Source organism: Nomascus leucogenys, chromosome 1a (assembly GCF_006542625.1).
Source record: "Nomascus leucogenys isolate Asia chromosome 1a, Asia_NLE_v1, whole genome shotgun sequence".
Taxonomy (NCBI): Eukaryota; Metazoa; Chordata; class Mammalia; order Primates; family Hylobatidae; genus Nomascus; species Nomascus leucogenys.
The window spans coordinates 6,699,584-6,723,140 of NC_044381.1; the positions used below are offsets into that span (position 1 = coordinate 6,699,584).

Consider the following 23,557-nt stretch of genomic DNA (forward strand, 5'->3'; position numbering starts at 1 on the left):
GGAGTTTCACTCTTGTTGCCCAGGCTGGAGTGCGACGGTACCATCTCAGCTCACTGCAACCTCCGCCTCCCTGGTTCAAGCAATTCTCCTGCCTCAGCCTCCTGAGTAGCTGGGATTACAGGCACATGCCACCATGCCCGGCTAATTTTCAGTATTTTCAATAGAAACGGGGTTTCTCCATGTTGGCCAGGCTGGTCTCGAACTCTCGACCTCAGTCGATCCACCCACCTTGGCCTCCCAAATTGCTGGGATTAGAGGCGTGAGCCACCACGCCGGCCCAAATGCTATCACTATTCAAAAGCTTCATTCCATCACCTCGCAGGTGACTTTGCCCACAACTTATTTCAGAGAAAATGGCAGTTTTTAAGTCAGAGTTTCATTAACTTCCTGCTTCTCAAAAACCAAAATTATCTAAATCCAGGCCCATCCTTACTTTATGTTTCAGTGAAAAATGTGCCTCCAATCCTCTGATGAAAAATGAATCACTATACAGGTCTTCAGAATCTGTATTTCATTAATTATCTTCTGAGTCTTCAAACTCTCTTTCTCTATCTGTTAGTTGCTTTAGCATATAAACAAGTCCAAGTTTCCCTGAGGAACATCTAAACTGCTGATCCAATTCACCTTTCATTCACATCTCAATCTACAATGTGGCATCTGCTTGGAGCTACTCCACTGAAATCCCTCTTCCCAAAGATCTCCTAGTTAGGAAATGCAAAGGATATTTTCCAGTTCTTATTTTAGTCAACCTTTCTATACCATCTGGTCACTCTTTTGTTAAGAACTTGAATTGGACTTTGCAGAAAGAACAGTTTTAGATAGATAGGAAAGAGTGGAGAAAGAATACTAAATAAAGACAAAAATATTCATTCATATTATTCAAATATATTCATCAAAATATTTACTGAGCAACAGGGATTTAGCAAAGAACACGCTAACAATTTGTACATATGGAAATAAAAGTATAAACATCAAAAATGACTGATATATTCAGGCTGAAACAATGATAACACCACTAACAAAAATATGAAAAGTCAAAAAGAAAAACAGGAAAACTGGGAAGGAGATTTGGGTTAGAAATATACTCAGTTTTTAACATTTTGAGATAACAATTGCACAACCAACTGGAAAAGTTCTATGGACAAAAATATGAAACTAAAACTAAAGGCGGGGGGTTCAAGATACTGATTTAGGAGCCCTCAGTGGTAAGTAAAGCCATTAAACAACAAAAATAAATACATATATAAAAATAAATATATTCCTTCCTCTCCAGAGGAGAGGAACACAAAACCTTCCAAAGCCATTATTCATTTCTGCAATAGCAACAGGTAAATGACATAATGCCCCAAAGAACAACCGAAGACCACGTAACTTGTTTTTGTTGTTGTTTTTGAGACAGCATCTTACTCTGTCACCCAAACTGGAGTGCAATGGCACAATCTCAGCTCACTGCAACCTTTGCCTCCTGGGTTCAAGCAATTCTTGTGCCTCAGTCACCCAAGTAGCTAAGATTACAAGCATATGCCACTATGCCTGGCTAATTTTTGTATGTTTAGTAGAGTTAGGATTTCACAGGGTCTCTCACCACATTGGCCAGGCTGGTCTCAAACTCCCGACCTCAGGTTATCTGCCCACCTCGGCCTCCCAAACTGTTGGGATTACAGGCATGAGCTACCATGCCCGAGCCATGTAACTAATTTTTATAAAATCGTTTTGCTTAGAATATATTTCTTCTGTTTTTCTGAATTTAGGAAAGGCACAAAGGCAAATGCAAAGTTTTTATTGACAGAGAAATAGTATTTGAAAAGTGACTTATCAACCTTGACAAGTTTGACAAGCATTTTTAGTAAGTTAGGGCTGCTCTGCTGAACATACTACTACTGCTAAAGCTATTCCTACTTCTCAGGAGTTCTCAATGCAGGCAGATCAGAAGCCCTCTAGGTCACTAACTCTCATACTGTTTCAATATGCTAATGTTCCCTAGAAGATGCTAAAAATGTAATGAGTCTGCAAAGTACACTGGTAAATACTTGGCTTCCGGCCCCTGGCCAACTCTTCTATTTATCTCCTAAGCATTGATGAGGCTTTAAAGTAGCTGATTGTAAATTTAGGACACTTTCAGATTCAGACAATGGCACAAGGAAGAAAGGCAGGAAAGCTAGAGCAAGTCTTAGCGCCTGCCTACCTGAAATAACAGGTCTTAACAAAGAGATATAGGGACTTGGCAAGAGCTAAGGACATAATTAAAATTAGAAGAATGTGGCGGAGATCACGAGGTCAGGAGATCCAGACCACGGTGAAACCTCGTCTCTACTAAAAATACAAAAAAATTAGCCGGGCGTGGTGGCGGGCACCCGTAGTCCCAGCTACTCGGAGAGGCTGAGGCAGGAGAATGGCGTGAACCCAGGAGGCGGAGCTTGCAGTGAGCCGAGATCGCGCCACTGCACTCCAGCCTGGGTGACAGAGCGAGACTCCGTCTCAAAAAAAAAAAAGAAGAATGTGGCAAGTGGCTATTACAGTGTCCACAGAAAATAAGTAATGCTATCAACTTTTCATCTTTCACTTCATGAATGAGAAGAATATCATTCTTATTCCCCACAAACTAGTGATTTCTATTGTTTTCTTGCATATTTCTTATGCGAAGTGAACAAAACGTGGGTGATGCAAATGTTGCTTCTGCTATACTTGTTTAAAAGCCACATATCTAATGGAAAAATAAATACATGAAAAAATGGTTTGTTTTTTTTTGACGGAGGACTCACTCTACCAAATATATTAAAATAAATTCTAAAGTCACAGTAATAAAGTTTAATATCAGAAGATGAATAGTTAGATCAACAGCACACCAGAGAAAGATCCAAATACACCAGAGACATATGATAAAGAAAAATAGATCCAAATACACCAATAACATATCATAAACATGGTAATTCAAAATAATGGAGAAAGTTGATGTTGCGACAACTGGCTGGGTATTTGAGAAAGAAATAAAGCTGGATTTCAACCTCACTTCTTCACCAAAACAAATTTCAGGCAGATCTATCCATCCATTCATTCATTCCTTCATTCAATATTAACTAAGCACTTACAAGTAGTGGGGTAGGTTTGGCAACAACACAGGCAACATTCCTGTCTGCTCTGAGCTTACATGGATAGTAAAGAAGATACACAAAAAGTAAGCAAACACAATACATAATAAATAAGTTCAAACTATAAGTTACATACTATACGTTTTGTAAAGGACAGTCAAGAACACTTAAGTGGTAACAGTAGAAACAGGCAAGATTTAAAATATACTTTAGAAGTAGGAAGAATCAATGAAAAATGCTATTTTTTTGGCTAGAGCAACTTGGTGGATGGTCAAATCTCTAAGACTAAACTTAGTAAAAATAAACAAAAAAACCAAAAGTTCTGTTTTGAACATGTTAAAGTTTGAGATGGCTATTGGACACTCAACTCGATAAAAGAAACTATTAACAGTAGGATTGGCCTCTTAACAGTAGGAGACCTGGAGACTGGTGAAAGAGGGAGATTTTCTCTTGTACTGTTCTATTATTGCCCCTAGATGTACACATTTTAAATTAATAAACTATTACGAATATAAACACTAATCACTGGATTGCTAAAAAGTCTACATATATTAGTTACAATTCAACTATTTTCTTTAGATATCCATAACATGTATACACATATTTTAATAATCTATATTGCAAATACTGTCCATCCTACCACCATAGGTATCTATGTGGTACCTTATCAACCTTGTAAAGCACCCTACTCCTTGAAATCTTTTACGATCCTTTTCTCTCCAGTCTGTCTCTCAGGAGAAAAGACTCATTTCTCTCAATCCTTACAGCTTTTGTTCATAAGCAACCAAGCATGATGATTAAGCACTACATAGCAAATTCAAACTTTGCATTTAATTTTTTTGTGTAAGTAAATAATACATGTGTATATTTGAGATAAAAAAGGGTTTAAATTGTTAATAAAAAATTAAGAGATTTCAGTTATCCTATAATTTATGTACTCTTCTCATGAAACTTTTAAAATAAGTCTTGGATATGATTAAGAGCCTTTGACTTAAATATTACTATCAATCAAATTCCCTAGCCTGGAATTAATAAGTAGTAGAAATCACTAGTGTACTAGAATTGTACCAAGGATTTAGATAAACTTACGAATATAAATGGTTCTCATACTTGTCGGTAGTCTGTGGAATACCTTGAAATACTATCATATTTAATAGTTTTTAAATACCTTCTACTAGCAATGTTGTATTTTTTAAGGATTATGTTCTTATAAGTATTAAACTGTTACAAATATGAATTTGTGTCTATAAAAACTAAGCTGTCAAATTAAGCATATTGTCAGTATGTTTATAATTTATTAATTATATTTGCCATAATTCTTTTTTTGGTTATTGGCAAAGTTGCTAAAAACAACTTGATAGATAGACTAACTTAAATTGATAAAATTCTGTATTTAACATTTTTTTTCCCTGAGAACAGAGAGAAGATTGAAATTATTCAAAGAAACAAAACAACGAAGTCTAACAAATTATTTAGAGATGTAAATCTAGCATATTATCTCAATTTGGCAAAATTTCTCTTATATCTAGCACTGCTCTAGGATTTCTACTGTATATAAAACTAATTTTTCCGATACATTTATATATATATATAATCACCAGACCTAAAAGAAACAAAGTCAAACGCAATTCTTTAAACTTGGAAGTCAAGAATAAGCAAAGCTGAAAATTAAAGGATGAGAAAAGATCAAATTGAGTCTAGTTCTCTCCTTCTCTAATTCATTTCATCTATGTATCCCTTGTAATTCCCTAGCTTAAAATCCTTCATACAACTCCCTAATATTAGCACAGCATATTAGGCCCTCTGTGATCTGGCTACATAATCTGGCCCTCACCGTCACACCTGTCACTACTTTTCTATATATAATTACACTCTAGCCAAACTAAACTACCGGCCATTCCCTAGCTACACACAGTAGCTCTTTTTGCCTTTGCACTTTTAGATATGCCATTCTTATTGCCTGGAATAACCTCTACACCAACTTAAGTTTATCAACTCGTGTCTTTCTATATCCATCTTTGAATCTCCTTATAGTGCCTATCAAATAATAAGCACTGTAAATATATGCTAAAAATAATGAACTGAACTTGTCTTACCACATTAACCACATGCTACCTTCTTTTATGCTTTTGAACACTGTGTCCATCCCTTAAGGGAGGGTATGCTGTCTGTGTTCAATTTTTAACTTATACGGTTTATTCAGAATTGTAAATATTAACTTCCTTTCAATAAAATACATTTTTAATATAAAAGTAATATGCTTATTGTAGAAAACCTAGGACATACAGAAAAGTTAAAAGAAGAAAATGAAAACTAGGATCTTTCTAGTTAACAATAACAACTATTAACATTTTCTTGGTTTTCCTGAATCTTTTTTCAAAGTGTACATACTTAATATTCTGATTGTAATGCATGCTTATTTCTGGAACATTCATAGGTCTCAGGTGGAAGACGATATAACAAAGGGTTTGGTGACAGATACCACCACTGGGGCTTATTAGCCTTTCCCAATTAAAAAAAAAAAACTTCTGGTAACTTAACATGAATTTTAAGATTCATATTATTATACAAGTTTCTGGAAAATGAAAATAGCTATTATTTGTTCTGGGCAATTCTCATCTTACAGAGATAGCCTAATGATGATCTGAAAGCTAAAATAAAACTATGAAAGGGATGACATTTTCTCTCCAAGATATGATTTTTCTTCCCTGCTCTAGTGTTCTTCTGGGAAATAAAAATAAATACAAGGGCACATATACAAGGAGAAACAAACTATAAGGCAAAATACAGTAGAATCTGTTAGGACATTTTTATTGTCTTAATTCTAAATCATTCTCAAATTAATATTTTCAAATGGAAGAACAATCCTTTTAAATAATAGTCTGTAAATTCAGCATATTTCAAATAATACCTTTTTACTTATTCCAGAATAAATTCTTTTCAGTTTCATTAACTACCTTTTCTAAATTACGCATTTCAGCTTTTAATATACATTACACATATTTTAATCACAACCCTAATCTTTTTTCTTTTCAGTTTGAAGACATTCAATCGTCACACAAAGTTCTGCCATTGGCTCCCTTGTATTTTTACTAGACTCTGTCCTGGGCAATTTCATTTACTCTATTTCTTTATCATCCTTCAGCAAGTTACCCTCTAATTAAACATCTCTAGCCCTTGTCACTATGCTGGACTCCACATGCACTCTTATAATTCTCAGCTGGGTATCTTCAAATGAATGCCTCCTCTCAGGTCCCCTAGGCATCACCATCAGCTGGGCTCAAATGCTCCTATTCATTTTGGACATCATCTGCTCCTTCACACTCCACATTCAACAGTTTGCCATTTACCACTGATACCTGTTGAATTTACCTCTTTTGTATCCCCATCCACCTTTCTATACCTACTGTTTATTATCTCTTGATGGAATTAACTCAATAATCTTTTAATTGGTTTTCTTCCCTCATTGTCCTTTCACTTCTGCCTTCAAACCTTAAAATACTACTAGTAAAATCTTCACGTTACTCCCCTAGTCGCAACCTGTGATGGATCTACAATGCCTAGATTCTAAATTCCCTAGCAAGCATTCACGGTACTTTATAATTGGCCCCAGACTATCTTTCTAGACTTAGCTGCCACTACATATCCTCACCATCCTATACTCTAACCACTGGGTATAAACTGTTCCTCTAGCCTACTCTGTACTCTCTTGCCTCCATACTTTAACTTTTAATTATGCCTCCAAACACCTACCTTCTAATTATGTGTTTGTTTACCTATCACCTTGAAGGGACAAGGTCATGTTTGTCATTCTATCTACAGGGCTTTACATATTATCTAGCACATAATAGTTCAAATAATTGTTCAATGAACTACACATCTTCACCTATCATTATTCTACCCACTCTTCAAAACCTAGCTCAAAAACCATAATCTCTTGAATAAAATCTAATAAAATATTTTTAATCCCAGCTACCCACTCCCAATAGTTATCCCTCCTCTGCACACTATAATATAGCTTATCACAGTAGTATACATCCTCAAAGTATGCTCCTTGGAACATGATCATTCATGAGCTAAACCAAGATTTATCACCTAAAATCTGAAAGGGATTATGTTTTCCCAATTTGTAGGAGGAAAAAACTAAGATACTACATAGAATTTCTTCAATTAAAGGTTACCCCCCATTATTTGTTTTAAACCTTTTAGATGTCCTAGCAAAACAATCATGATATAATTAAAAACATATTTCAGGATGTTGTGCAAATAGTACCATGACTTCTAAGTGTTCTGACAACGGAACAAGTTTCAGACTCATGGTTTAAACATACTTTGCCTTTTACTATGCCTGTATATGTGTTTCTTCCTACCATCTTTTAAACCTGTTGGGGGCGGGGACTGCCCCCCAAACCCTAGAACAAAGCAGGTGCTCAATAAATGTCTTGTTAATCGAACTCTTTCATACTTCTGTTACTGCACTTAAAACATTTTCTGAACCTTCTTGAAATAACACTATTTTTTAAAGAATGGCTACTATAATAAATACAACTACATGGACTATCAAGCTCTAACATTCTATAGGTTCTGAACATGAGGCAAATCCAGATTCTATTACCAAAGATCCCCAATTTGTAAAGATTCATATAAAAAAAGAATTACAGAATCCAGTGGTAGGTAGGATGGGTTAGACTTACTGAGGAGAAATAAACATTCTGTTAAAATTTCCACTTTATAGGTTTTGATCTTAACTGAGGATAAGCAAGCCAGTACGAATTCAAATTTAACTTAGGAAAAGATTAAAATAAAAATTCATTTTTAATTTGATTACTACTTGTATTTGGAAACCTCTATTTTCAAATTTCTGAGCCTTCATGAGGATGCTGTGCTTTTTTTTTTTTTCCCCACTCTTATCACCCAGGCTGGAGTGCAGCGGCACCATCTCGGCTCACTGCAATCTCCATCTTCCAGGTTTGAGCTATTCTTGTGCCTCAGCCTCCCAAGTAGCTGGGATTACAGATGTGTGCCACCACACCTGGCTAATTTTGTTTGTTTGTTTGTTTAAGTAAAGATGGGGTTTCATCATGTTGGCCAAGCTAGTCTCAAACTCTGGGCCTCAAGTGAACCACCTGCCTCGGCCTCCCTAAGTACAGGGATTACAGGCGTGAGCTGCCACACTCGGCCAAGGATGCTGTACTCTTACCCCAATCCAAAAAATATTCTGCCAACTAAAAAGCAATTACAAAACCAAATAATCTTCAGCTATATTTTAAGAAAGCCTTTTATCCCATACATGTACCATTTTTTAACAGTAACAATATGGAAATCAAGAATAATTTTAACAAAGATATACATAAGCTTATTTTCACCAAGATATTATCTTAAATGGCAAAATTGAAAATTTAAATTTAGCTCTATTAGTGTCACTGGCGATGCATCTTTTTTAATGACAGCCTTTCAAAACTAGAAAAAGCCATCTTAGGCTACATGGCAATATTCTTAAAGTTTTCAAAAATATCATCATTTAAAAATCAGTTTTGGAAGAGGTAAAAATTCATACTAATATTTGATGTTTTCTAAAGTTCTTTTCATAATTTCCTATTAAGTATTTTCTATTCCTTTCCACTTAGATGATCTTCTCTCTGTTTCTAATGTTAATTGCTATTTCTCACAGTTACCTCAAATGGATGAATGACATCCCTTCTAAAATATAACTTTCTTGAGAACAGATAAGTTATCTAACAAAGAAAATAGTATCTATAGCAATGCATGGTCAAAACTGTATTTTTGATACTAAAAATTTAAAAATCTGTGTTGGGACTTTCAAAATATGTTATCACCTGTGAAAAACAAAATATACACACCAGTAGCTCAATTTGGAATTCATTCTGAGAATTAATCAGCTTTTGGAAACTGAAAGAGCAGACCTGAATTTTAGTCCTACTCCCCTTGAAAATATATATAGATAATATAAAAATCATAAATATTTATAAATTATTTATAGATTATATACATGCATTGCTGCTTTAAACATCACAAAAAGCAAACAAAAAGATATTTCAAAAGGTAAAATAATAACAGAACATACTTAAGTTCTAATATTTTCTTCTCTCACCCCAGTGGGTCATCCTGTCTACTTCCTGAGGTGCTGAGACTACTCTGGAAACTACAGTGAAGCATACAGAATTATTTGTAGTTTCCAGAAATACTATGCTGTCTCACGCCTTGCACTCACTGTAGTTCAGCATTCTGGAATGCCCCAGTTAAACCTTCCCAAAAAGTTCAGTAGTAATATTCAAGTCCTTCAAGAATCAATTCAAATATAAACACCTCTATGATAGACTAGTCTCTTTCTCTTCCTTACCTCTTCTCACTTGTCATCCCCACATTCACCCCTTCTGCTTCAGATTTATGTCATCTTCCCTTAAATTCCTCTTGTACTTTGTTCATATATGCATTACAGAATTATTCTATTTTTAAGTATCTGTTTCCCTGCTCAACTACAAACCACTTAAGGGCAGGGAACTTATCTTTTGATCTTAGGGACATGAATGCCTAATTCTAGAAGATACTTAAATACTTGCACAATTATTCTACCCTAACACTCTCATTATACAGATAAGGAAACTGAGATTCAAGTAATATGCTGTGTCCAGGGTACTAATGCTATTGGGCTGCTCTCTAATGAGAATGTGGTATCCTCTTTATCTAATGTACCTCACTTATTGCTCACTAGAAAGCTCAGCAGTATAGGGAACGGCTTTAAAGTCTCTTCACACATTGAAAATAAGTTCCTTTAGTGTCTTACAAATATATTCCAGAAGACAGCAGAAAATTTAAATAATATCTAAGTGATTCATTGGTTTCATTTCTGAAATACCATATATCATATACCACTTTGAGATATTTACAAATAAGATATGAGTCATCTATATGCTGAAAATCACACTCCCGTGAACACTCTATAGAATAGTGTTTTGAAACATCTATATATCTTAGTTGCATTCCAAACAGTTGTGACCTATGCTTTTCTCAAAGTTGTGCCCATTGGAAGCAGTTAGTAATGACTCAGATTTTAGGCTAGAAGAACTGATGTCCTAGTATCCACAAGTGTGGTCTCGCAAACCTGACGTGTTTGCATACATCAAATACAAAAAAGTGAGGGACTCCAACTTTAATTAACTATTCGAGGTCATACTACTTTTTGCTACTAAAATAGCAAGAATTTTATCTCTACTGGCCTAAGTGTCAGAAATACATATTTATAAACTATAAAATGTTATAACTTTAATTTCTAAATATGGATACTATTAGATCACATGGGAATATAAGTATTCTGAGCATTAACGACTGAGAATGATGATTCTAAGCATTTAGAAATTTACCTTTATGTAGTTTCTTAGTCTGCTCTTTTTTAAGACTAAGAAATGTTTATTACAAGCCGGGCGCAGTGGCTAGGGCCTGTAATCCCAGCACTTTGAGAGGCCAAGGCGGGCGGATCACCTGAGGTCAGGAGCTTGAGACCAGCCTGGCCAGCATGGTGAAACCCCATCTCTACCAAAAATACGAAAATTAGCTGGGCGCAGTGACAGCTAATCCCAGCTACTCGGGAGGCTGAGGCAGGAGTATTGCTTGAACCCGGGAGGCGGAGGTTGCAGTGAGCTGAGATCGTGCCACTGGACTCCAGCCTGGGCTATAGAGCGAGACTCAGAGAAAAGAAAGAAAGAAAGAAATGTTTATTACACACAGAGCTTTTGAAAACACCAGTAATTCAAACCCACATGCTATCTCTTAGCACTTTCATTCAGTCACTCTCTTGCCTTATCCTAAATCCCTATTCCCACATCTGATAGATTAAATGAACTCTAAGGTTCTTCCAGGTCTAAAATCTTGTGACATCAATCAGGAGGATACTTTATAACTTCAAAATAATAACGTGAATGGATTGTTTTTTATGTGAGTCACAGCAATAATGCACTGTGGAGACAAGGGTAACAAACATACTACAGAAATACAAAATTACTAAAGTATTAAAAGTAATTTACAAAGCAAATATGTGAATAATCTATTACTAAATAATCCTACTCTATGAAAGGATTCAAGAAGAGGTTCCTTAAAGAGAGTTCACTTAACGAAGACAGGCACTATGTCAACTGTTTTTGGTGAAAAAATCACTGTTAGTCTTGAAAACAGCATATGGGAAGCCAATGACAAAGGTTACTTTTAAATTACAGTGACAAATCAAGAACCAAAAAATTAACACAATTTCTAGAAGCTATTCTGTAAAAGCACAAGTATAATGCCCAGTTTCAGATATGAAGTACACACTCATATTATTCAACGACTGCTACTACTTACATTGAAATGGCTAACACTTATACTGGGTTAACAACGGGACCAGCACTGTTGATTTCACATTTATTAACTCATTAAATTCTCAGAGCAACTGTATGAGAGAAGTACTATTATTATCCCCGCTTGATAGATGAGGAAACAGAGGCCAAAAAGGTTAAGTGACTTGCTCAACTTAAATTCATTCTAATAGTAAACAGTCAAACTACTATTCCACTTCAACTACGAATACCAAAAACATTGAATTTTTCCACTCCCGAAAAATTTAAACTTTAGAAATTAACTTGGCTGACATAGACTATACAATTATTATAAAACAATACATTCATTTTAGTATCCTCTTCTTGTGTTAAATAATTGGATATATGGGTGGCGGATACCAAGAGCACAGTTCATCTGACTTGCCTATGATTTCTGGTAGAATAAACACAAATGTATAAACTTTAAAAAATGTGTGTTGATGCATTCCCTATTATTGCAAAAATTGGGTGTCCTCAGATGAAACGGAGAGAAAAGATCAGTCGTATGCAAGAGTAACCATTAACTATTTCGTAACACTCCATAAATCTTCGATGACCGATATGGGTAGTAAATGTTAAAATTATTTTTCAATGGTTTTAGACACCTTTTTACATAAGCCAAAATTATTTTTCTACAGATATTTCATCCTAAACGCTGTTTTAAATGTCATGCTAAAACTGTCTAAAAGTTGCAGGTCCAACTTCCATCCCACAAAAACTGTTCCTCTGCCTACACGTGCAATTCTTCCTACGGGACCCATTTCATTTTACATCTGCAAACTTTACCCAGCACTTCAGCGCTGCAGACCCGGGTTTCCTGCTCAGTGTACGCGAACACCGGGTTCGGCCCACACCCACCACACCTCTCCGGTCCCCGCCCAGCGCCGCTCCTCCTCCTGGGCTTCTCCAGCACCGACTCAGCACCTATCAGCGCCGCCCCCAGGCCCCTGGCCCAGCCCATCCTCGGGCACGTGTGAGGGTGTGTTTGTGTCAGTCTGTCAGTCCCACCAGGGACCAGGCTCGCTTACCGAGAGAGAAGCGCTAACTTCTGCTCCAGCATCATCTCCAGCTTCTGGCCCTGTTTGGAGATCCAGTGGTCCACTCCGTGCAGGCGGTAGCACGTCTCCAGCATCAACCTGAAGTCCGCCACGAACTCGGTGATGCCCCCGTACTGGCCGCTGGCGAACTTCTCCTCCATCTTCAGCAGACATATGCCCTGCCCAGGCTGCTGCGGGAAGGCGCGACCGCCCCGGCCCCCGCTGTGCGGCCCTTCCGCCACCTCCTCCTCCGCGGTGGCAACGCCCCCCAAGGGCTGCAGAAAAGGGGCGGTGAGGCCCCGGTGCTTCTCCTGCAGGAATTCGCCCAGGATGCGGTAGCCCTGCTGTAGCTCATAGGTCAGCTCCTGCTCCTTGCAGCCACCGCCTCCGATCACCATCGCCTCCATCTCTTCCTCCTGATCGTCCGCGTCCTCCAGCGAGGAGGCACTCCTTCCGTGGGCCGGCCCTGAGGCCGGGGCCACCGCTGCCACCTCCTCCTCGTCGTCCTCTCCTTCGGCCGCCGGTGGCGGCCGCTCTTCCTCCCCGGCCGGCTCCATCGCTCCCGGCGTCCCGGGCACGCTCATGCCCCGGCAGGCCTAGGCTGGGCGGTGTGGAACAGCCGCTCGAGATGCTGGGGGACGCGTGAACGCGAGCCGCTTCCTCACAGCTCGGCCGCGGCGCGTAGCCCCTGCCACATCGGGCCTGGCTCTCCTCAGCCGCCGGCTCGGCTCGGTGCGCGCGGGGGTCTCGAGCTCACCGCCGGCGGGGCGGGGTTACATGGCGCGCGGGGAGGGGGGAGAGAAGAGGAGAGCCTAGGTGCCCTCCTCTCCCCTCCCCCCGGCGGCGGCGCGCGCACGGCCCTCGCCGGTCTCACCCCTCCGCTCCCCGCCCGCCTGCTCTTCACCGGCCAGGCCCCGCCGGGTCGCCGCGGCCTCGGCGCCCCACCCCCTCCCGGGCCAGCGGGGGGCTGGGAGGGGGCGAGGAAGAAGGGGGCTCTCCTCTCCCCTCCCCAGAGGGGGCCGCAGCGGCGGCTCCGGCTCCTCCTCTCCCTCACACCCCCTCCCGGCCCCCTCTACCTGCGGGGGACACGGGCAGAAGGAGGCGGTGCGCGGACGGGGCCCGGCGACAACTGTCAGTTAGAAGCCCGGCTGGGCGCTGGGGGGGGAGAAAGGGGAGGGGCAGGGAGAGAAGGGGGAGGGCACTCAGCCCCCCGGCTGGGAAGAGCTGTGGAGAGAAGCAAAGAAAGACGCCCTGTCGCCATCCCCGGTGCGCATGCGTAGTAGAACAATTTTTCTTCCCCCACCTCCCGCCACCGTCATGCCCCGCCCCGCTACGCAAAAGGAAGAGCTTCGGCTCAGCTACAGGCCCAGAAGCCTGCTAGGGCTGCGCGGACCAATGATGTAATCAATCGTAGGCCAATCTAAGAGGCCGATGGAGGGGGAAGCAAGGCGCCTGCGCAGCTTAATTCACCACCTCCTGGGAAGGTGGCCAAAAGGCTTTTTTTTTTTTTAAAGCAAGTGCTGCAAGAGGAAACTTCTTTTGCAAGACCCGTGTTAGCCCCCCAAACTAAAATTAAAGTTGCTAGATAACCTTTGTTAATGGCAAATGAATAGTGAGAAAGAGCAAAATGTAAATCTTCTCTACTATAAAATTTACATTCTATTCCCACCCTTTCTCCCTTGTGACTGCGGGTCTTTCATATATAACCAGAATTTTGAGAAGTTTAGAAAGAAAGTTTAAGGACTCGACCATACGTTCACATGCTGAAGAAAAGGAGGTGATTTTTAGAACCCCAGCTCTTAACATCAGTTCATATTTTGGAACTAATTCCATGTTTTCAGTTAAAAATTTCCACCCTCCCGATTCTTGAGATCTGTTAAGAATAAGGAGAATGGAACCTCATTTAAACAAATTCTTGGGACTGAAAACAGTCCAAATAGTTCATGTCTGAGTTGTACAGCATTAAACAGTTGTTTGCATGGGCTGACAATCTCGCTACATTTTACAATTACTGTTTAATGACTAAAAAGTGGACTCATCATTCACATTGGTTTACATGTTACTTAAAATTAGTTGGGAGGTAGGAATTCATGGTTCCGTAAAGCAAATGCTACTATTTTCTCATGTTCTATTTGAAAGACGCACATATTATTTTTTCTAGGTACACAGAACCCTCGTTTGAAACCTAGAATTACCTAAACACAAAAACAAAATTACAGAAATCATGCATTTTAAAAGTAAAATGTGTATAACTAAATGATTAGGATACTCTGACTCTTGCAATTGTTTACTTCTCATTAATGTGAACTTTAAAGCAGTGATAAAAGTTTTTTTAACCTCAAAGCTGTTTTTTGTCCAGTAAGTATCACTCTTAAGTAAAACAGTGAAGCGGGAACGCTTTTTTAGTTAGGGTATTGACATTGTCCTCCACACATACCTTTTATCTAGTATTCAAGGTCTCCTCTCATCAGACATTTGTAATATATAACGCATTTACAGGGTTCTCTCTCCTCCGAGAAGAGTCTGTGGACTCTGAAGAGGCCACAGAAGAACCTCAGCTCACAAAAAAAAATGCAGGGATCAGTCTTACTTCAGCACCTGGCAACCAAAAAGTGTGTCTGACCAGACATTCCTCCTTTCTTTTGACAAAGCCCAGGAGTCTGAAGCCCAACGTACCCAAGCAAACATCCTCTACTCCTCTTTAGTCATCAGCCCTATTTCATGACTCTTGGACAATATTAGCTTACCTTATTGAACCCTGTGCCACTAACCACTTTATATTCATTGTCTCCTTTAATTCTCACAACAAGCCTATCAGTTAGATATTAATCTTATTTTTCAGATGAGGAAACTGCCTCTTAGTTTAAGAAAGTTGTTAACCAAAATTAAAATCTAGGTCTGTCATACTTCAAAAACTCCAGGTGCCTAATTCCAAGTCATCTGGCAGAATTTCTAATTCCTCATACATAAAAGTGTAGGGAATTGCTAGAAATGTTGATAAAGGGTTTCTTAATTAAGATTATATAAAAGAGAAAGGTGTGGGTGAGTAGAAGGAACCTCAACTCTACGTTATGAAGAGGTCCAGATGATAGCAACTTCACTATAATGAAAGTAGGATCGGGTCCTTGATCTTAAAAAAGAAACTTTATTACACAAGAAATATGGGCTGGGCACGGTGGCTGCCTGTAATCCCAGCACTTTGGGAGGCTGAGGTGGACAGATCACCTGAGGTCAGGAGTTCTAGACCAGCCTGGCTAACATGGTGAAACCCCATTTCTACTAGGAATACAAAAAATTAGCTGGGCGTGGTGGTGCACACCTGTAATCCCAGCTACTCGGGAGGCTGAGGCAGGAGAATTGCTTGAACCTGGGAGGCAGAGGTTGCAGTGAGCCGAGATCGTGCCATTGCACTCCAGCTTGGGCAACAAGAGCAAAACTCCATCTCAAAACAAACAAACAAAACAAGAAATATGTTGGTTGTAGGTATGTAGGTAAATTAGAAAATATAGGTAAGTGAGAAGAAAAGTTGCCACTTAATCCTACCACCTAGAGAAAACCTCTATTAATACTTTGAGGTGGGATTTTTCTATTCATTCATCTATATTTATCTTAAATATACTAAAAATTTTGATCATACTATACGTAATGTCCTTAATTTTCCTTTTTCCCCCATTAGTAATAATTATATGGAATGGACAGAATTGCTTATCTAAAATCTCAACTTTATATTCTCGTCAACAATAGCCTAAATAGCCTGCCAATATGAATGAGTAGGGAATGGATTGGGAAAATTCTAAAGTAAAAGAAGTTCCAGACACAATACAGGTACAAACAACAACAGCAATAACAGCTACAATTTATTGAGCACTTACTAGGTCTTAAATATTTGCTAAATACATACACAGTACTCACAATAGCCCCAGGAAATTATAGATGTATTTAAGTTTTGGATCAGTGATTAATTATTAGCTGAGTAGAAAGCTCTTTTCTACCCTACAATAAGCTCGACATTAAAGACCAACATTCCAATTAATATAATTAACCCTGGACTTATAGAACTGTTTTCTCATAATAATGCACATCTACTGCTAAATGACTACTCTCAAAGTTGCTTTCTTTTTCATGTTCAAAGAAAATTACATTTCCTTCCTCTCACTTTTCCAATAGAATACTCTTCAGTTCTACTCCAGAATCTATTAGGAAATTATCTGATATAGAAATCAATTTAAGCCCTATAACTAGAGCTTTTTCTTTTGTTGAGCTGCTTTGCAGGGGGAGAATGGCATACATATACAAAATAATACTCTGCTGAAACACATAACACTGACTCCCAAGAATACTGCTTACTTACTCTTTGTCAAACACTGTTACATGCTACCAATATTAGATGTATCAGGACTCCCTTTTCAGTAACTATGGTTCTTGGAGTCCTGGATAACTTAAAAAAATAGAGACCTGTCTGGCTAAAGAAATTCAAAAGTTCTCTAACTCTCAACCGGACACTTTTGCAACTACAATATGGATATGTCCCACCCAGTTCCCAGGAGTACATTATGAAAAAGTTCATATACATCCCACATCCACTGCAATATCTCAAAACTCTCCTAGTAACAGCATCCTCCGATCACCACGAATACCAAGAGTATTAATCAAAGAGGGACAAGCCTGCCACTATATCCTTCACTCACAATTCCAAAGATGTTTGTCCTGGAAACTCTATCTTATTTTTGTGAGCTCTTAGCATATTGTGATAGCATGACATCTTCACATCAAGTATACTGCTTGGCTAGCATCAATAATAGTTCAAACAATAGCAACAATTTATATACTTTACATCAACTAGGGGAAAGGTGACAAACATTGTTTAAGACAGTTTGAAGCACAGGTTATCACCAAGGTCTGTGTTTGGAAGATAAAACATGCGAGATAAACAGAGGACTAACACTGACTAATTCTGGAGAAACATGGGGAAGAACTATAAACTGCTTAGCAGGGAGAAAACAGTTCTCTGATTTATAATAAAATCCATTCACAACACTTATTTGTAGTTACTTTTATAGTAGATAATGTTCAAGTTATATTAAAGTGCTTCAAGCAAAATTTAGCAACTCCTGTAAGGCTTCCTGCTGTTCATCATCAAGTTGCGATACACATTCCAACCATAAATCTTCAGAAGTCTGTACCTGACGCACGACATTAGCTAGGCGTTTGGCACAAGGATCTTCATAATTAATAGTCTCATTAATTTTTCCTTCTGCAATTATACTGATTATTTTGGGAAGATTGGAATTATTTGGACCAATTACAACTGGGTGGTTACTTTCAATTAGGTCACAGAGAAAACTCAAAGTCTGAATAGCTTCCTCTTTATCTTCATGCAGTGGAAGCCATGATAACCAGTGTGGAAGAACTTCATCTACATTTACACAGTTAGGCTTAAATTTCAAAATCTTCCCTATTGCTGAAATACAGTTCTCTGTAGCAATGACATTTTTTTTGGTTTTGGAATTTGCACACTTAATAACTTTTACCAGCAGTGGAACAGCTTCTGAACATAAAGAACGATAATCATCTCCACCAAACTGTGCCATGACACCCAGGCCATAAGCAGCAGCTTGCCTGACTTCAGGGTTGTTATCTCGCATATTTAGTAGCATTGGCCACCGAAAATATTCTACATATTTAAATGAAGTTGGACTGCAGTGCTCTATGATGTCATCAAATATGCACAATCCCCACTGTCTGTCTGGCCATGGCCTACTTGAACAAATTAGATTTACAATTAATGGAAGTAGTTGTTCAAACCATGGTAAAATCTTTTCCTTATAAGTACTAAATAATGAGTGCAAAATATCTGATACTTTGGTCAGAATATAAACATCACATTCATCCTCATCTTGTAGAGACATCTCAACCTGTTGATCATAGTTTTCTTCCTGTCTTTTCACCTGTCTCAATTCTTGGTTTTTAAAGTGCCCTTCAAGTTTTGCTTTCAGTATTCCTCCCAGTTCTTCCAAGTGTTCATCATTAAGGCAACCATCTCCCATAACTTCTATGGACTTTGCAAAAGAATTCATTATTTCCGAGAGCACATCTGTATCCGGTTCAGTACCAATAGCCTTGATTAAGGGGTCACATATGAATTGCCACATCTGTGCAAGATACTCTGGGCCACGAATTCTTGCACATTCCAGGAGAAAAGGCATGGACTCTGCTGCTGCCACTCGAACATTGTCATGGAAATAAAATTTCAGTAAAGGAACCATCAGCTTCACAACTTGTTCTGTATATTCCACAAACCCTTCCCTTAACTCCTTAGCATAGTAAACCAACATTTGGCAAGCAGCTGCTTTTGCTTCAAGTCCTGAAGTTTTAATTCCAAAACTCTGCTGGTCTCCAAGATTTACAAATTGCCAGCCATCATCATCACTCATATTCTCCACATCCTGTGTGTCTAAGAGAGCAACATCAGGTTTAGCTGAAGCAGTCTTAATAAGAGGCTCGATAACCAGTGGAAGGTACTGTTGAAAATCTTTTCCAAGAATTTTACACATTCTAGCCCATGCTGAAACCATGTAAGAGGTCTGAGAGTCATCATCTTCCATATTATTTAAGTCTGATTGTGTCTTCAACAACAGCTGCATCACATTTGATGCATCTTGCATAAATTTTTCCTTCCCAACAGCAAGACCAATATGGCTAATGCACTCAATAGTTTTTCCTCTCAGAAGCTTGAGTTCCTTCTGAACAGCAAGCTCAACAATGTGCTTTAGCGAGGGCATGAATATATCATAATATGGGATAAATTTTTCTTCTATTGTATCTGCAACTGATGCAATGGTTGTCACAAGTTGTTCCAAAGCCAACTTAGTTCCATTCCGAATCAACTCTTGAAGTTTAATCACCAAGATGGAATGTAGATTTTTCACCATACTATCCACATATAGAACTAGCAATGATTTGGGGCAGTCTTCAATAAAAATAATAAGAGCAGAAGCTGCATGTGATTGCACACGCTGATTACCTTGATTTTCCATGGTACGTAACAGAGCTGCAATCACTGTTTCATGAAATTTCTTTTGGAAATTAGGTGCAAAATCTGTAGCCATCTGTCCAAGTGTAGTACAGGCTGCAGCCCTCACCCTTGGATGAGGATCCTGAAGAAAAAGCAAAACAGAGTTAACTGTTTCATCTAGAATTGATTCCATTTGTTGATGGCATCCTTCTCCAATGGCAGATAAGGCCATTAATCCAGCATGTCGATACTTCCAGTCAGGGCTCTGAAGCATCTGCATGATATGCTCCTTGGTCATTGGTAAAACAACTTTTCCACCAAGCCCACAAGCCAGTCTGTCTAGTGCACTCTCCGCAGCAACTGCGTTGCTGTCAAAATCATCTTCTTCCATTTCATCAGCATTTACCCAGTCCTCATCATCTTGTAGATCAACCATCATTGCTAATATATGAGGAACTGCCTGTGCAATAATATTTGTATGTTTTTTCAACATCGGAGTGGCAGTTTCAGACAAGGTCACTATAACTTCGAGGGCCAGCTGGCGCTGCAGATTACTAAGCCTAGAGTCTCCACATAACTTCAAACTCAACTGTAGAGTATCTTCTAAATAAGGACCCAAGTACTTAGGTACGGTATCTGCAATCTCAACGAGGGATTCTAGCACTGAATCATCATCCTGGTAGCATGAGTCATTCACAGCCTGTAAGATTCCAGGAAGCAAGTCTGCAAAGTCTTTGAAAAGAGCAATATTATTCTCATTAGCAAGTACAAAAGCAGCTGCAGCTCTAGCGGATAATGTTCTGATTGCTGGATGTTCTTGATCTTGAATACACTGGTCCAACAACCGTTTGATGATATCCAAATCATGCCGCTCTTGGGTCCCAAAAATCCCAGGAAAGTGCCAGAAAACGTGAAGTGCAACTTCCCATAGAACCACATTTTTGGAGTAGATTGAATCAATAAGAAACTTCAGACCTTCCGGCCAGTGGTTAGTGCCATCCTCATCTATCAAATTCCTGGCCAGCACTGCAAAAATATCACAAAGTTTTTTCCTCATGCTGGCATGTGTTTCTAACTTAACAGCCAGAATCAGTTCAATCTTGACATCCCTCTGAACATCGGCAGGCAGATTTGGATAAACCTCCTCAAACCCAGAGGACAAAAGCCGTCGTAGCAGTGCGGCAGCCATTTGTCTCACCTCATAACCTGCTCTTCTATTTCTGACGGCATCTAAGAGGAAGGTAGTCTTACACAGACCTGGGATATTTTCATAGATTTCCTCTGCTTGCCTCCGCACCATACAGCTTGGATTGATCAGGTTCTTCAGAAGCTGGTAAAACTCCTGCTTTTCTGACACGGTCGCCGGCACCCCTGCAGACGCGGTCGCCGCCATTGCGCTCTGTCAAAGCTACCGCGACCGGGAAGGAGGGAGGGGGTCTGCGGCTCAAAGCAGTGACGTAGGCGAGGCGCCGGCAGGGATGGGCGGGGTGCTTCTCCCTCCTCTGCCCAGAAACTCTAGCTGCGCTCTGGCAGGCTGCGAGCTAGGTTTTGGAGAGAGGTGAGAGCCGTGTGGAGGCCAATGGCATCCTCCATTTGTTTTTCAATAAGATAAACGTGCACTTGCAGAAGAGAGAAGAAAAGCATTGATTAGAATGGGATCATGACTGATTTTTTTTTTTTTTTTTTTTGATAGAAAGTCTTGCTCTGTCACCTAGGCTGGAGTACAGCGGCGCGATCCCTGCTCACTGCAGCCTCAACCTCCTGGGCTCAAGCGATCCTCCCCGCCTCAGTTCCCCCAGTAGCTGGGACCACAGGCGCGCGCCACCACGCCCGGCTAATTGTGTTTTTTATAGAGACAGGGTTTCGCCATGTTGCCTAGGCTGGTCTCCAACTCCTAGGCTCAAGTGATCCGCCCGCCTCGGCCTCCCAAAGTACTGGGAATACAGGTGTGAGCCACCGCTTCTGGTCAGATTATGAGTGATTTTTTTCTTTTATTTCTAAACTATATTGTTACTTTGATAATTTTAAAACAATAAGTCTATCTTGAAAACATGCCAAGTGAAAGAAACCAGTCACGACCACATATTGTATGATTCCATTCGTATGAAAGGTACCAAACCGGCAAATTGTATAACAGAAATTAGTAGTTGCCAGAGGTTTGGGGGGAGGGGAGGATGGAGAATGACTGCTATCAAATAGGGTGTTTCTTTTTGAGTGATGAAATGTTCTAAAATTAATTGTGATGGTTGCACAATTCCGTGATTATACTAAAAACCATTGAGTTGTACAATTTAAATTGGTGAACTGTATAGCATATAAATAATAAAGCTGTTTATAAAATAGTAAGTGTGATAATAAAATAATAATTACTTCCCCACTACCACATCTAATGCAGTGGAGTGGTAGCTCAAAATCTGGTGTGTGTCAGAATCACCTAGCCTGTGGGTTATAATAAAGAATGGGAAAGACAACTGAGTAAAGTATGGTAGAAAGTGATCTGAACTAATAATCAGAAGACAGACTTGCATCCTGGCCTTGTCACTAAATTAATTTTGTATCCTAGGACAAGTTACTCAAGATTTTCCTTGCATCTTGTCTAAACTGAAATATGAAGGGATACAGCTACTAGAATCCTAACTACCCATTAGTGGGAAGCTGCTGAGGTTATTCCAAGAAACAAATGTTGATGAAACTAAATTTGTTTCTTTTTTTTTTTTTTTTTTTTTTTTGAGATGGGGTCTCGCTCTGTCGCCAGGCTGGAGTGCAGTGGTGTGATCTCAACTCACTGCAACCTCTGCCTCCTGGGTTCAAGCAATTCTCCTGCTTCAGCCTCCTCAGTAGCTGGCACTATGGGCGCACGCCACCACGGCCAGCTAATTTTTGTATTTTAGTAGAGACGGGGTTTCACTATGTTTGGCCAGGATGGTCTTGATCTCTTGACCTAGTGATCCACCAGCCTCGGCCTCCCACAGTGCTAGGATTACAGGTGTAAGCCACCGCACCTGGCCAATTTGTTTCTTTAATTCAGGCAGGTGTGTCAATCAAAAACAAGTTTCAATCGTATAACAATGATTAGGTCTTTCTTTTGTATTAGCACTTGCCACACTCATTTTGACCCTTATACAGAATTGAGAGATTGCTAGGATAGGTATAATACTAAATTTATGTGAGAAGTGGAAACTAAGGGAAGTTACAGGGTTTGCCTAGGATGACACACCTGAGTCTCAATTCTACCTCTTCTGAAAGTGACAGTGATACTCTTTTCACCATATTGCTTCCCCATTAACTACTCTTGGTTTTGCAGCATGATCAGAGGCTTCACTTACTGCAAATTCTGTCTTAAACTTTTCCAAGCAGTCTTAATTTTATTTTTGTACAGTGATGCCGCATATACCCACAAAAATTAGAAAGTCGTAGCTTTTACATGAACCAGATGATAGACAAAGTAGGTAGTCTCATAAATTACATTGTAGGCTGGGCATGGTGGCTCACACCTGTAATCCCAGCACTTTGGGAGGCTGAGGCAGGCAGATCACAAGACCAAGGGATCGAGACCATTCTGGCCAACATGGTGAAAGCCCGTCTCTACTAAAAGTACCAAAATTAGCTGGGTGTGATGACACATGCCCGTAGTCCCAGCTACTTGGGAGGCTGAGGCAAGAGAATCACTTGAACCTGGGAGGCAGAGGTTGCAGTGAGCCGAGATTGCATCACTGCACTCCAGCCTGGCGACACAGCGAGACTCTGTCTCAAACAAAAAAAAAAAATTACACTGTAATATGAAACAGAGCTATTCTCTAAAATAGCATTTCTCATTCTGTAGACTGAAAACCAACTGCATTAGAATTGCTTGGGATACCTATATTAAAATATAGATGTTAGGGCCCAAGCTCCTATTAACCCAGAATTTTGGGGGGACTGAGGACTAAGGATGTACAATTTCAACCAGCACATTGGGTTTTTATATAAATACCAACATTTGAGAATCACTGATGAGATCAATTCTGGTTCTAAGATTATGACTACAGTTGTGTATTCATTGGTTTT

General features: G+C 39.6%; 2 protein-coding genes across 4 annotated transcripts in view; both read right to left on the reverse strand.

Moving 5' to 3' along the window:
- The window catches only part of KIAA2026 (KIAA2026 ortholog), an 85,541-nt gene extending 71,362 nt beyond the window's left edge, over window positions 1-14,179 (reverse strand). The window contains exon 1 of one of the 2 annotated variants that reach the window (XM_003273833.4): window positions 12,487-14,179. In XM_003273833.4, coding sequence (XP_003273881.2) covers window positions 12,487-13,079 — 593 coding nt within the window. In that variant the 5' untranslated portion in view covers window positions 13,080-14,179. The remainder of the gene's footprint in view (window positions 1-12,486) is intronic. The other variant, XM_030810692.1, reaches the window with a different exon arrangement.
- A 2,142-nt stretch (window positions 14,180-16,321) lies between these two features.
- Window positions 16,322-20,943, reverse strand: RANBP6 (RAN binding protein 6). 2 transcript variants are annotated; one of them, XM_012500849.2, is made up of 2 exons: window positions 20,768-20,914; window positions 19,491-19,652 (listed from the first exon to the last, which is right to left on the reverse strand). In XM_012500849.2, exons 1-2 carry the CDS (start codon window positions 20,901-20,903, stop codon window positions 19,582-19,584), a joined length of 207 nt encoding a protein of 68 aa, XP_012356303.1. In that variant the 5' UTR covers window positions 20,904-20,914; the 3' UTR covers window positions 19,491-19,581. The 2 variants fall into 2 exon arrangements, with proteins under 2 accessions (XP_003273882.1, XP_012356303.1); XM_003273834.2 differs by having other exon boundaries at window positions 16,322-20,943.
- Window positions 20,944-23,557: the final 2,614 nt, after the last annotated feature.

What these genes read in the sequence shown, in the direction of transcription:
- RANBP6 (XM_003273834.2), bottom strand. Translation starts at nt 20,903, where the DNA reads ATGGCGGCGACCGCGTCTGCAGGGGTGCCGGCGACCGTGTCAGAAAAG.